Here is a 14,582-nt window from a genome sequence, read left to right on the forward strand (position 1 = left end):
TGTCTGCATACCAGACACAGAGAGAGATAGAGGGTGCATCACAAGAGAGAGAATCAGTCCAAAAAGAGAGAGAATCGGTCGAGAGAGAGAGAGAGAGAGAGAGAGAGAGAGAGATTGTCCACATACCAGACACAAAGGAAGAGAGAGATATTGACAACAGTCAGGGGGAGAGACAGACAGACAGCAGTGAGAGAATTAAATTATGTAGAACACTGACATATTTTATGTTTGTGCATGTAACCCAAAGTGAGCAGCTCTTATTCTGAACAACTCAAACACCATGATCCATCACCATGGCATGATTTACCACTGAACAACTCAAACACCATGCATGATCCATCACCATGGCATGATTTACCAGAGGACAAAGGTCGAGTAAAACCTCACCAATCAGAGCACACTCATTTCACATTCAGTAAAACACAAATTACGAGAGCATTTAAAACCTAAGTACATGATACAAGAATGTTTGCTCCCTGAAATTCCTGACATTACAATAAAATGACTTAATGCTCCCATCCTGATAGAGAGGCAGTGAGGAGCTAAATATAGCAGGCAGAGGGAGCCCGGAGTCTGACTGTACCAACCTTACAGCATCAGGCAGGGGGTGATGTAATGACTGATCATAGGATACTCGGGAAGGAAGGATTGACAGATAGACAGATGGATGGACAGCAAGAACTGTGGGATGTGTACCAGTAATGGCTGATCATCTACAGTGCTGAGGAAGAATTTAGGGGAGAAAACTTAGATAGACATAGATCAATGGGGGGGGGGGGGGGGGTGAGAGAAATAAGTAGTAAATAATATATACTTTACATGGAGGAGGTAGAGTAAGAGATAGACAGACTAATGAACAGATGTATGAGAAAATATATAGTCTGATAATATATAACAGACAGACAGACAAAAGATATTTTGTACAAATGATGGCAGCCATATACATACAGTAATTGTCTGATTGAATTTTTATGCAACATAGTTTTAAAATGAAAATGTATATCTTATATAAAGTTGATAATTATTGAAAATTAACTTTATAATACTTATAACAGATATATGTGCATCTAATACTAGCATACAACTCTTACAAAAAGATCCGATAATAAAAAGCATGTAAACAACTTAAAACCCATTACACAGAGTTATCTCAGAAGAGGAGAGACCTAGCTACAACAGAAATAATATTTTTGTCTTTATCCACACCGCCTATCTTAATGACCAGGAGAACGTTCACACCTCGGTGCCACTACACCAAAACAAGATACCAAACCCTCATCAAAATACGATTAACCACTGATATTTTAACAAAATACTCAAAATACTTCTCACCTTCAAAATGTTATAAGATATTTCCTATAAAAACTCAGGTGACTTTGAGGAATCAAATAAAAGAAAAATCCAGGTATCCCAAATATGTCTGACTTCTCTGACATCAGATTGCTACGGTAACTTTGAGAGAAACAGTGAGAGTGAGGCTACAGCGGGGGAAGGAGATTTTGGAAGATTTCCAGAGCAGAAGAATTCGGCAGCAGCGAGCTTCTACTACTTCCTCTCTATCTTGTCATCTGACTTCCTTTGTCTTGGATCACTCTATCAGTGGAAGGATCTCCCAGGTTACATCACTGTTTGTGGTGGGACACCATTTATTCAGAGCAGGACAGAAAAAAATCCCAAATCTGCTGAGGATGTGACTTTACTTACACATTTAGAAAAAATCATACTTTGTTAATCAAGTCTGTTGCTAAGAATTACACAAAAGAATTTCTATTTTTATTTTATTTAAAAATCCTCTGGAGATGAGACTGCCCATTAAAAAGGATTGGTTCTTCATCAGAATGAGAGGGGGTAACAGATGACCAGGAAAACCCCTGGGAGCCCCAGCTTCCTCCATAGATCTGATAGATCACAGCAGGGGGAATAATAGAGATAAGTCAGCAAAAACCTCCCCCCAACACACCCCTGTATCAGCCAACATCAGAGTTACCATCTATCTCATAATACTGATAATGTGATCAGGGGAGTCTTTGTGTTTCCATACCTCCACGACTACTCCTGAATGGGTGTATGATTTACTGAGATTGAGAGGCCATTATAACTATTACGATACAGGTATAATTTATTAAAAGGGCACCAGGATAGATTAATTGGAAGCAGGTGATTTGGTGAAACACATGTTCTGTCAGAAGTCGTGAATATAATTCATCAATATCTGTATACTGTAAGGTGCAGGAGGGGTTTAAGGTTTTAGGTTTCGGTAGAAACTAAAAAATCTGTTAGTCTTCAAACTTCATGGCAGCCCACTAACATTGTTACTGAATTAACAGAGAAGCTTAAAATAACACAGTAAAAACAATTAACAGAAGTTTCCAATGAGTCAGAAATGGAACTCAGGGCACAAATTCACCATGAAGCAGTCAGCTTATTACAAAGATCAGAGCAAAAGGTTATCTCGTATCTTATACTGTTTTCAAATCTTGCATCTCTTATCTCATTAATTAAAAAGATAAACTTACAAAAAAATCAAAACAAAAGGGCTATAAATGGCTTTCTGGAATAACGTAAAATTCACTTCTGAAAATTGTACAAAATTGATTAAATTACATCATCATTGTAACCATCACTAATGCTGTATATATCACTGGGGATTTTTTTTTCTGCAGTTGCAAATATTTGTTTTTGACTCCAAAATAGGATACATTTATTGAGCAATTTTATGCTTTTCAATTCTTAAATTGATGACTAAGGAATAACATTACAATGCCATGTTTCTGTGCTTGAATTGACGTCGTACAATTTACTGTAATACAAAAAAGCACCCTGCAAAAAACCAACACTTGGAAATAATTATAAAAATTTGGAAATAAATTTTGTTAAGAATTTCTATACCAATAAATATACACTGCAATGTTAATGTATCACTGAAATTTGGAATAGGTTAGAACAGTTTTTAAATAATGTTTTAAATTAACCATGCCCTTTATGAAATTCTATAATCCTTGATTATAGGGAAAATATCCACCATTAATAGGACCTTTTCACTAAAAAATGTTGTGCAGGAAACCACAACTTTTTTGAAATGTAACAAATGTCAACAAATCATTGCTTTTATGAATGGTCCTTTCGAGATAAAATGACAAATGTTTTCCGTGTTCAATTGAAATGTGGCGACCATTTTGTTCTTGTTGTCCCCTTCATGTCTCAAATAATCACATTGAATGTCAAAGAACATCATTATGTGCTGGTTAAAACTCAGTGTCCATTTACTATTCAAACTACTTCTGAAACACTTTTCTGATCCTAGACTCTTAAAAAATCTAAATGTTTGAAAGTTAGAAAATATTTAAATTCTTGCCATCACCGACCTTTTTTCTCTTTCTCAAATATCATTCTTTTTTTATTGGTGGTTGTTGATGGAGTATCCAAGGCAACCCCAGGTTGTGGCTGGACTGGTTCGCTGTCTTCAGTGGGAGGGGGAGGGGGTAATGGGAGCTCCTCAACTGGTTCTTCTTCCACCAGGGGCTCAGGGGGGAGGGGTTCTTCATCTATTGATGATGTCATAACATCCATGACAACATCAGCAGAGTCCAAAGTGGGAGAGGGGTCTGAAGGAAAACAAAAATAGCAAATAGTCACATTATATCTATTTAATAGCTCACAAAATATATAATTAGCCTTTTAGATGAAAACAGAGATGGTTGAACCTTTTTCCCAGGGTTTTTGTCCCCCTGTGGGTCGGAGCTTTGACAGGAAGTTTACGGCTGTCCCTGTCTCATTGTCTGGACTAGTCTTACTTCCCTCTGAAAGGCAGAAAATTGTTTAAAATAATACATTGGTAAAGAAGAAAACCCTTAGATTTCTTGCATTATACATGTATGTCGACTAGATATTCTCATATTTTGCAGGGTGGTATAACTGAGGAGCTGTATGTTATAAACAGAAGAATCATTTTTTTTCCAATACAGCACAAAGTACACAGCAGCCGAAAGCTATTGTTTCTCAAGGTATGCATTAAATACACAAAAATTTGTCAGCTAAAACCTTCCTGCAACTATGCACACCTATTCCTTTGTCTTTACTTCTAAATAAATTCTAAGTTCAGAAGAGCAGAAATTTCCAGAAAATAATGGAATCTAAATTTTCTTGGGATATACATGTCTACACATGTTTCCTAACTACATACAAAGTTTCACAAAATTCCATGCAACGGTTTATTAGGAGTTGCACCAAAAACAGGACTGACGTCGGACTGACTGATGGACTGACTGACTGACAGATGGGTCAAAAACATTATTATACCCCTTGCAACTTAGTTTCATGGAGTGTAATCATATTGAAATTATGAATCAACCCCTTAAAGAATTATTTCGGCTTTTAACTTGTGAAACACATTATAGGTATTTGTTTTTTTGTTATATATTGCTTTATGGTCTTAGTTTTGTAGACACCATACAATAAACGTGGCTGGATTAGTCTCAAAGAGTTGTCTCTCTTATCAGTCGGTCATTCTCCCATAATATCTTTCAAATTGATTCATCAACCTTCAGCAAAGTTGCACAAGACAAAATGGTAATTGTGCAAGAAGACTAATTACATGTATCCTATTCAGATTTATCAAATTAATGTGTACCTGTACGTTTTACTGGATTGAGTTTCTTGAGGAGGGCCTCAGGGGAAATCTCTCGATTCTCATCCGGAGTCTTTTGGGGGGGAGCTTCTTTCGGACTATGTCTTAAAGGAGTTTTCTTCAGTACTAGTTCTGCAGCTATTCCCATGGCGGCCTGCTGTTTGAAGCTCGTCTTCTCCTGTGGCGGAGGCACTGCCCCTGTTTTAAGCTTTACTTTGGTAAGCTGAGAGGCCAGGCTAAACTGGTCAGTATTGCCATGGTAACCTGTATGGTGAGTGGGGGACTGTAGGGGACTCTCCACTGACCCCTCGCGAGATCTTTTCCCCAGCTCAAATGATGACACGGAGGACCTTGTCCCTGGGATTTTGGAGATGGGGGGTGGAGTTGGTGGTTCACTCACACGTGTGTGTATAACCTCTGTACTGTGTCTAATGTTCATTGGTCGAACATTGGGTTGTAGTGGGGGTGGGGGTAAGGGTGGGGAGGGGGACCTCCTGCTTCCCTGGGACCTGATACTGCCAGAGAGGGGTGTTGGAGGGGCAGGGAAACTAGGTGCCCTCGGTCTCCTCCCTGAGGGGTCGGTCTCTTGTCCTTGTGGCACACTGTGCTGATGGGCAGCAAGAGGCTGAACATGGTGGGGAAAGTTTGCATCCCTGACATGTTGAGGGTTGAGTGGACTCACATGCTGGGGGAAATTTACATCCCTGACTTGTTGGGGAGGGGCTACTGGTTTAACCGGCATGGACTGTCTTTTGGAAGACTTAGGGGACCCCCCTGCTGAGTGCCTCTGATGCTGACCATGCCGCGAGGGGGACAACGCTCTGACTTCTACATTGGAAGACACACGTGGTCGGTGGTGGTGGTGGTGGGTGGAGTGGTGATGCCCATTGTGAGGGTGGCCGGGCTGGTGAATGGGCTCATACGTTGGTGACCCTGGTGAAATCAGATGTGGGGTGTTACTTGGTGGCTGGGAGGGGGTAGATGGTGGGGAGAAGTAGGAGAAGGGGCGGGACTGGTTGGGGGATGGGACAGCCTGCCTTGGCTGCCCAGGGGATGAAGACCTCCTCATCTGGGGGTGATGCTGCTGATGATGATTTGACCTAGATAACCTTGGGGACAATAGAGGTGAGTTTTGATTGGTCGGTCTGTGATGTTCATCCAAGAAAACTGCATCGTCACTTGATACAGATACCTGTCAGAATGTAAGTAATGGTATTAAATAGCAAATTTCTTATCTATCAACTCATTTCTCCTCTTATCTAAATGCTACAAAGGTAAAGTAAAGACGAGGATTAAAAAGTCAGGAGAAATGTGATAATACCATCAATTCATAATCTAATTTACTTGATTAAAATCATGAAATAAAATAAAAAATCTTTATAGATGATTTTTTACAGAGAAATAATGATCAGAAAATATTTTATTCTGTACCACATTGAGAAACTGTGCTGAAGTATTGGAAGCAGCTAGATGATGTAATTCTACCTTTGATTTCTGTCTGTTACTGTACGTTTATTTTACTCTAGTTATAATATATCAAATCAAATGAATTTCACCATGCTAAACTAATTTGTAAACATGACATAATCACAAAGAAAATGTAATAGATTTCTGTGATAGTGGAGATATTACAAGCATCAAAACCTGATTAGGTCTAAATAAGACAAATCGGTGTAGAGATATATCTAAATGTTAGTCAAGATAATCATGAAAGCTGATATTGCACACAGGAAAATTATGACGTAAATATTAATGATGTTAAAATGATTTCCTAGGAGCTTGAAAATGTGGCAGGGCAATCCATATTATTGATCTACTTCACACTTATGTTTAAGAACACAGGAGATATATATCCTTGTTTACTGTTCAGACTATTTATTAGTAAACTATTTGCTCAATGGTTCAAAGACATTTTGAAAACAATGCATCTCTTAAACAATTTTTGGTAATAAGAAGTTATATGCCAATATGCTAATATGATACGATTTTAATATCCAAATTCACATATATGTTAAAGATATAACATAAGCACTGCCTGTAATATTGAGAGAAATGGGGGATAACTCTGGTATTTGAAACCACACACTTGTAAATCACGGAAGTTCTACAATATAGTAAGAACTGCATGGCACATATTTGATATAATATGATATATACAACATAATGTAGACATAGTGTCACATATTGTTGAGCAGTTCAGAATTTCTAATATTTTCATGGTAATTTTTGTACATGTATTACATATTGCTCCAGTATTTGTTATAATATCAGTAAATATTCCGGGAGTATACCCTTACAGTCTTGTGTCTTCGTAAAACTCTTGACAACAGATCCTAAAATGAAACTCAGCAGTAATTTTTTTAACTTTCCTTAAACAATTTATGTCAGTTTTAACTAATCAACTGTGGGGATCCCTAGATGAGGTGGATTTTCCTTCAATATTCTCAATAATTCAGTTTTCTAGCAAGACACCCAGCAAGTGCAATTAGCATAAGCAGATTGCAAAAAATTACACACCATATTAATTAAGTATTTTGTGTTTCACATTATTTGTGTAGGTTTATTAAAGGATAGTTTGCAGAAGATCTGGAGTCCATTTTTCCCCAAATCATAATCTCTGATGTTGAGATAATGGTTTATGTTATGTGCGAGATATTTCAGCCATATTGAAACACTAGGACCCCGTTTTATTTTTGCTAATTTCGCCAGCGTTGTCAGTGGGCGAATTTAAGACTGGGCAAATTTCAGTATCTCAGATTATTTCTTTTTAAACAAAACTATGTCTGGGTGAATTCAAGATGGGTTGAAACAGTTTGTAAGTGAAGGAGGGCCAAAATAACAAGGGGCCAAAAATAACCCTGTATACAATTACTAAACATTAAATGTCCAAAGACAGTAACTTATATCAAAATCCTTCTGTAGTAACTTATCCTCCCAATGATAGACAATCTATATAAGGCAGTCAAAGCAATACTTGAGATAGCCTAGCCATGGATTTTTAGCTCAAGTCAACAGAACTTAAGACATAAATGACCAACTGACCAAACAATGTACACGAGAATAAAAGTCATTTCATCCAATTCTCATCCCATTTAGTGTAGTTAACTCTAATCCATTTCTGTACTGAGATAACTCATGCCATGCTATTCAGCTGAGATAACTCACCCTGTCCCTGCCCGAGCTGAGTCTCGTACTTGCGCTCCGTTTGGGAGGAGCTGGTCTCTTGGTGGCCTGAGATAAAGCAGTAAGAAATCACAGAAACTATCTATAATGAATCTTATGGTTAAATGAAGCATCTACTGTTAGCAACTATCTTTGATTACAAATACAGTGTTAGCATTCTAAATTCTATACGTAGCCCTGTTTTAAGCAACAGTCCTTCAAGGTATACAAAGCTTTACCTTCTCCCCAGGAATGACATCATAGATACCAGCCTGAGCATACATCTCCTTTGGGTTAGGGGGCGGGTTATCTCGCATGATCACGGCCCCACAGGGAGGGGGAGGTAACCCCCGACTATGCTGAACACTCATGTCCGTGATCACGTTCAAGACATCAGCGTAGGAATCATCCTCCTCACTGTCATCATCATCTGAAACAAAAATCTTCATTAATATCATCATCTAATGATGAAACATAAATCGTCGTCGTCATCATCATCATCATCATCATCATCATCATCAAAAATGTAAGAATTATCAATGTCCTTGTCGTCATCATCTGTAACATGAATTATCATCACTGTCCTCATCTTGATTATCTGAAACGTAAATCATCATCATTGTCATCTGTCTAGTAAACACTCATAATACTGTCATCTAACAAGCAAGTTTATCGTAGGGACCTTCTACCGGTCAATGAACAGAATCCCCTGGCGTAATGGACTCCAGTCATTAAACAGAAGTCAGACTACAGAGACGACCTTCAGAGATGACCTTCAGTGAGGGAGAGAGCTTCCAAAACAATGACAGTCCCACAGCGCTGGAAGATTAAGTTCTCTGTTTCTGTTCCCAAGGAATACTAAGCGTCATCATCATCATCATCATTGTCATCCTCTGATAAGTTGATATTTAATCCTATCACTCTGAATGCTTGTAATTACCTGTAGAATCACAGAAGAGTCATGACCAGATTTAGATGATGGAGACTTGAGCGGACTGTGAATTACAGATTGTTTAGAACAGTCGACTCCTATTCCAGACTATTACGCAGCAGTTATAGACACTGACTGTAAAAATGTACATACTGGAGTTGTTATGTACAACTACTAAGTCATAAGGATATAATGCACCAGATCTCAGTACATGTACTTATAGACCACAATAAAAAGAAGGAAAACTTTAAATTTCAGTATCTAACCATAAAGGAAAGATACAATACAAATACACTGTACTAGTATATTATTTTCTCTTCTATTTTGATAATGCTTTAATCAGATAAAGAGTAAATATGGCAATTTTTTCAATTTTCTGATTCATAACCAGACCTGTATGCAGTGGACTTCGTAAAACCAACAAACACACGTAACCAGAGTTTCATGTTTATAGCGATGAGGTAATCATGATTCTGTGTTTAACCAATGACAACAGGACGTCTTCTAGGAATACGGAACAGGACTCGCGCTGGTCGGTGTTCAGGGTCGCGTATAAATATCTGGTTTGTTGACCACCAGAGAGTCTCCATTAAACTAAAGTACATCCTCGTGTAAACCTGTCACTGGACAGATACCTTACAACACCTGTCTGTCTGTCACAGGGACCTGGGACATTAGACAACCGACGGACCAGATCTGCTAAATGGAGAAGAGGGAGGGGTGTTTATTACTTTAATCCATCACAGTCAGGGTGAATGGGGGGGGGGGGGGGGCGCTCATAATTCAGTTCATATGAGTTGGAAAAATTTTAAACTATTAAAGACCTTCTATATGGGATTTGGTTCATAGCTCAGTAAGACAGTTTCGAGAATTCAGAACTCAAATCTTTAAACTTCTTGATGAAGGAATTATATCTTTATATTTTTGGGGGTGGGGGGGGGGGGGTGGTAGGGATGTCTTCTTAACACATCGATATGCATACAAACTAACTGATTAATAAAAAAAAGATCTTCAGAAAAAGATGGAGACTGACAGGCTTCTAAGGTGGTCTGTGATGAAGTTTCCATAAACTATTAAATCACAAAATTAAGGAAGGAGTCTTTTCTGGTTTTCGACTTGTCAAACGTAAATTTGATTAATTGTTCATTAAATCAAGATGAAAGGAAATTAAAATAGTATATTTTTCTTTCTTTTTTACTATCATACAACTTGGCATAGAAAAATGTAATCAATGTTTAGAATGGAACAAGGACTATATTTTTGGCGTAATATTGGCGTAGAAAAATATCACGTTGCGCAATTCAGAATTGCTGCAGATTATATATATATATAATGAGTCTATTTTAGCATTTTAAAAACAATAACAATAATGTTGGATTTTTTTTTTACTAATGTGAACTAATAATATGATACTTGGGTTTCAGAATATGTTTTTAAAATATGATTTGCCTATCAAATAACATTTTTATAAGCTTTTTAAAGCGCCCATTCTATACATTGATTTTTGTGAAAATATCACTAAAATCAGTTTTTCTCTCTTATGAAACGGTCAATATATTAGCCTTTCTGTCAATTTATATCTTTATATAAAGTCTTCATAATACATAAAAATTAGAAATATTCTATTATTGGAAGCATAAAAAAATAATCAAAATTTCTTCAAAATTTAAGAAAATTAGAGGAAATGCGGGCTAAGCAATATCAATTTTAGTATAAATATTTATTCCAATTTAGTAGTATAAGCTGATAGACACTCTCATGGTCTATGATTTCATTGAAGATTTGAATCTTCAAATCTTAAACAAATGTCTACAGAACTATAAAGAGCTACACGTATTTTTATCACTCTTTACGTTGAGGAAAAAGGTAGTGACCTTGACCTGACCTTTATCCGAAAACAAAAAGGTCAAATTAAATTAAACTGATAGAATCATTAAGTAATATGATCCGTTTGACTGTGTCAAAATTTCATGCATTTCTTATTATAAGAAGTATGTTTGATAATAAAAAGACTCCTTCCTTAACAATTATCATAAATACCAAGTACAAATAAATCAGACTGGTATCCGGTACTTAATAAGGAGACTATAGATCACAAAGGTCACTGCCTTTGTTATGTCTTGTATTAAACCAAATACCAAATAAAAATAGGAGGCAATGAGTAATTACATACATGTATTTAAAACCTTAATGACTCCAGCCCACACCCCTTTATTTACATTCTCCATAGTGCAATGAAAAAAAAAACCTGAGGAACATCAACTTATAAAATATTTCAGCATTTTTGCAGTAGATATTAATACAGATTATGGACAATAATTAACTTGATTGTACTATTTAAGAGCTTGACCATGCATTTACAAGCATCAATGTTTGATACATCCCCTCCCCCACCCCCATGACACAGTTGATAATTATTCCACCCTCACTCCCAGGTCTCAGATTTTAAATAAAAAAATGTCTTTCTCTGCTTTTAAAGTGGCAGCCTCATGCAGCTTACAAAGACAAAAATTCAGCCCCTAAAATAATGAAATACCAGTAATACTTTAAAACTATTTAACATAAAAATTATTACACATTATGATATATATCAATTGTAGAAGATTACTACGATACAGCAACTGTATTCCATATTTCATTTCATTGAAAACATTAGTACAAAGATAAAAATATTTTACCTAATTCAAGTAATTTAACATCCAGATAACAAAAGTGCAAAAGTATGATTTCCTATAGAGTGGTGTAGTTAGAAAAATACCTCCTTGTTCAGTAGAACCTGTCAGACAATATAACCTAAAATATACTAATCCTCGAGACACTTTATCCAAAGAAAACACATTTCTACACAAGAGCTTCCTTCCGTTGCTGTAACACAACGACCCTCATTTATAATGCTTTCTTTATTTACACGAGTCACTTGTGCTTTATTTACGTTAGCATGTAAAATGATTTCTCATTTTCCTGTTTTTTATTTAGTTGTATCACATGTCTTGTTATTATATACATGTAAGAATTTCTTTGTCAATCAGAAAATCATATCTTTTTCATACATCAATAAATACTTACTAACATATCTAATAGCTGATTTTATTTTTTCGATAAAAATAAAAAACAAACCCCTTCCTGAGCTTGGTGGCGATGGAAAATTAATTTATTATCTCCCAGAGCCAGACCGGTCTGACAATGGCAATACAGCCCCTGCCTCACAGAACAGATAATTACTGGAGAAGAAACTGATCCTTATATCACTGTATCAGAGAAACTCCACTCTGTTAGTCAACTATTGGAGCAGAGACAACTCTCCATCAGTGAAATTCCACAAGTCTTTTGTGGCCTCTGATTATTTAAATCTCTGCAGACAGTTATAATTATTGGTACACACAGACAAACATCGATGATCCTATACAGCTGCTTCAGTGTCAATAAAGCGTAAATAATTCAGAGATCAATATATCTCCTCCACAGCAGGTTACACTGGGTCACGGTATCTCCTCTGTTACTGTGTCACCTTACCCACAGGGAACACCTGAGGGTCACCCCCAGACAACAAACAGGTCACCCCCAGACAACAAACAGGTCACCCCACACACAACACAGAGTCACAGTAGCAGATAACTCAAGTACCGAACAGATCCTTGTGTCCCCCACTCAGCTAGGGTCTGTTGTTCAGTCTGTGAAATATGATAGCATCCAATTAACATGGAACTGTTACAGACCAGAAATCAATGAGAAGTCGAACCAAATGTAAGACTTCCTAATGATGATCTTCCTGCTGCTGCAGCCAAACATACCTTAACACAACTATGGAGTTAATCCTTTGTTGCTCTCGTGAACCCAGATGACCCCTCGGTGACAGTCCACACTGCACCCAATACACTGACAGTTAGGCAGCCGATTTCCCAGTCTCAGTAATTTGCGTCTCGGAATGGTCCAGGAAAATTAGTGGACTATACCATTCCACAGGGACAGGGGGGTACGGTCTGTCAAACTCACATGCACGCGGCGGGGAGAGAGGATGAAGAGACTGAGTGATTGTTACAACAGCCCCACTGCATGCTCCCTTCAGATTTTATTGATTTTTTTGCCTAATGTCATCAACAGAGAGAGACGAAATGCTACCCACACTTAATGGAGCAGAAGCTGTCATGCTTCAGTGATTACAATACAAATAACGGATCAAATCTGCAGTTGATAGATGCAGCCGGCAGATGTTTGCATTTTTTAACCTCATTAAATGACATCTGTTGTCATTTAGGAATTCCCTTCCTTCCTCTGTTTCACCTTAGGGGGAGGTGAATTTGGCTGTAAGAGAGTTTGACAGTGGAAGCTTGTTTATTTTGACTGTGGAAGCTCCTTTATTTATAATGTCATTGATTCTCCCATTAACTTGGTCCTTTGAGACTTGAATGACAGGATAAATAATGACCGGATAAATAATCATTAGTGGACCATAAACTCCACCTCTTCAGTTTGTGGATACATGATCTGTACAACTGAGATGTGTTTGACATAAAGTTCAATGAGATATTTGTAGAAAGATGTTGGATTTATACCTTTATATCATGACCCAGGAAATTCTTGGGGGGGGGGTGTCTGAAGCTAGGATATTTGTTTCAAGGGGGGAGGCATATTTTTGGTAATTCTACTATGTAAATTTAAGAAATTTGAGTTTTCCATAGGGATCTGGACCCGCCCATCCCCACCCACTTTGGATCCAGTCATGCTTAGTTTATGATACCTTTCTGTGATACACCATGATTTAACCAAATTCAATTTATATACATGTACTACCTATCTCAACTGAGAACAACTTTTCACCACCTTCCTCAGTCACCTCCTTCTCCATCCACCTCCTTCTCCATTCACCTCCTTCTCCATCCACTTCCTTCCTAATCCTATTTCATCACTGTTTTAATAATACCTACACACTGGTCACATTTTTTATCCCTGTACATCATTTGATAGCACACTATACCTTCAATACCATATATCCTCAGGCTGGTGTTTTCTTTTCCCAATGCAATTGCAAATTTTGGTTAAATGATTTTCAATTTAATTTTCAAAAAAGCAGAAAAAAACGTTTTTCATAATATCCTTAACGAACTTAATTTTGTTGTGTTTTTTCTCCCCCAATCTTATAAACTGAATGTGTGAAGAAACGATGGTTCCAAAATTTTCTAGAGATTCAAACCCCTTTTCTAATAGTATTTTTCTTTTTTAAATCATTTGCACTTGGTCCACATATAGAACTGTACCTTGGTATTTTCCTAGCACTTCATCATACTGACTTAGTATCTCATTCAGACTCTCTCCAGATCCTCCCAAATCAGTCTCCCTGAAATCAATAAAACATTTAACCCTTTACACTAATTTCATGTGTTGTAATTGACGAAATTTACGGATTGATTAAACATTTTCTTGAAATTAATTTTGAGATGCTCACTTTTCTGCCTTTTTTGTATTTCGAACTCTGCCCTCATCATGCCCTCTCTGAAACTGTATCCAGGAAGTGACCTTATCATGCTGCAGTGCCATCTGGTGACAGAACTCCTGAACTTTTCTCTCATTCTCCTCTGCTGATTTTGTCTGGAGTTTTGCATATCTTTTCTTGGCCAAATATTTTCTCACAGCTAAGGGAATAGTAATAAATTGTTAGATTTAAAAACTACATTCTGGTACATGTAGAAAACTCGAAAGGAAATAGCCCTAAATGACCTTGACCCCCTGACCTTTGCCCTTCCTACATGTACCTGACTGGCAGATGATGACCTGCTCTTTCACTTTATTGGATATTTGATCCAATTTCCTCAAATCTGCATCATGGAAAAATAGCTTAGACTTCCCAATCTGAAACAATTTCAA

The 14,582-nt window shown here is 37.2% G+C and overlaps 1 protein-coding gene across 10 annotated transcripts in view; it reads right to left on the reverse strand.

Moving 5' to 3' along the window:
- LOC128179622 (unconventional myosin-XVI-like) overlaps positions 1-14,582 on the reverse strand; it is a 43,672-nt gene that overhangs the window by 10,465 nt on the left and 18,625 nt on the right. For 9 of the 10 annotated variants that reach the window (XM_052847111.1, XM_052847117.1, XM_052847116.1 and 6 more), the window contains exons 27-34: positions 14,471-14,567; positions 14,164-14,350; positions 13,976-14,055; positions 8,029-8,219; positions 7,793-7,858; positions 4,631-5,819; positions 3,705-3,800; positions 3,366-3,605 (exon numbers count right to left, since the gene is read on the reverse strand). In XM_052847111.1, the coding sequence (XP_052703071.1) occupies positions 3,366-3,605; positions 3,705-3,800; positions 4,631-5,819; positions 7,793-7,858; positions 8,029-8,219; positions 13,976-14,055; positions 14,164-14,350; positions 14,471-14,567 (2,146 nt within the window). The remainder of the gene's footprint in view (positions 1-3,365; positions 3,606-3,704; positions 3,801-4,630; positions 5,820-7,792; positions 7,859-8,028; positions 8,220-13,975; positions 14,056-14,163; positions 14,351-14,470; positions 14,568-14,582) is intronic. The other variant, XM_052847112.1, reaches the window with a different exon arrangement.

Source organism: Crassostrea angulata, chromosome 4, assembly GCF_025612915.1.
Source record: "Crassostrea angulata isolate pt1a10 chromosome 4, ASM2561291v2, whole genome shotgun sequence".
Taxonomy (NCBI): domain Eukaryota; kingdom Metazoa; phylum Mollusca; class Bivalvia; order Ostreida; family Ostreidae; genus Magallana; species Magallana angulata.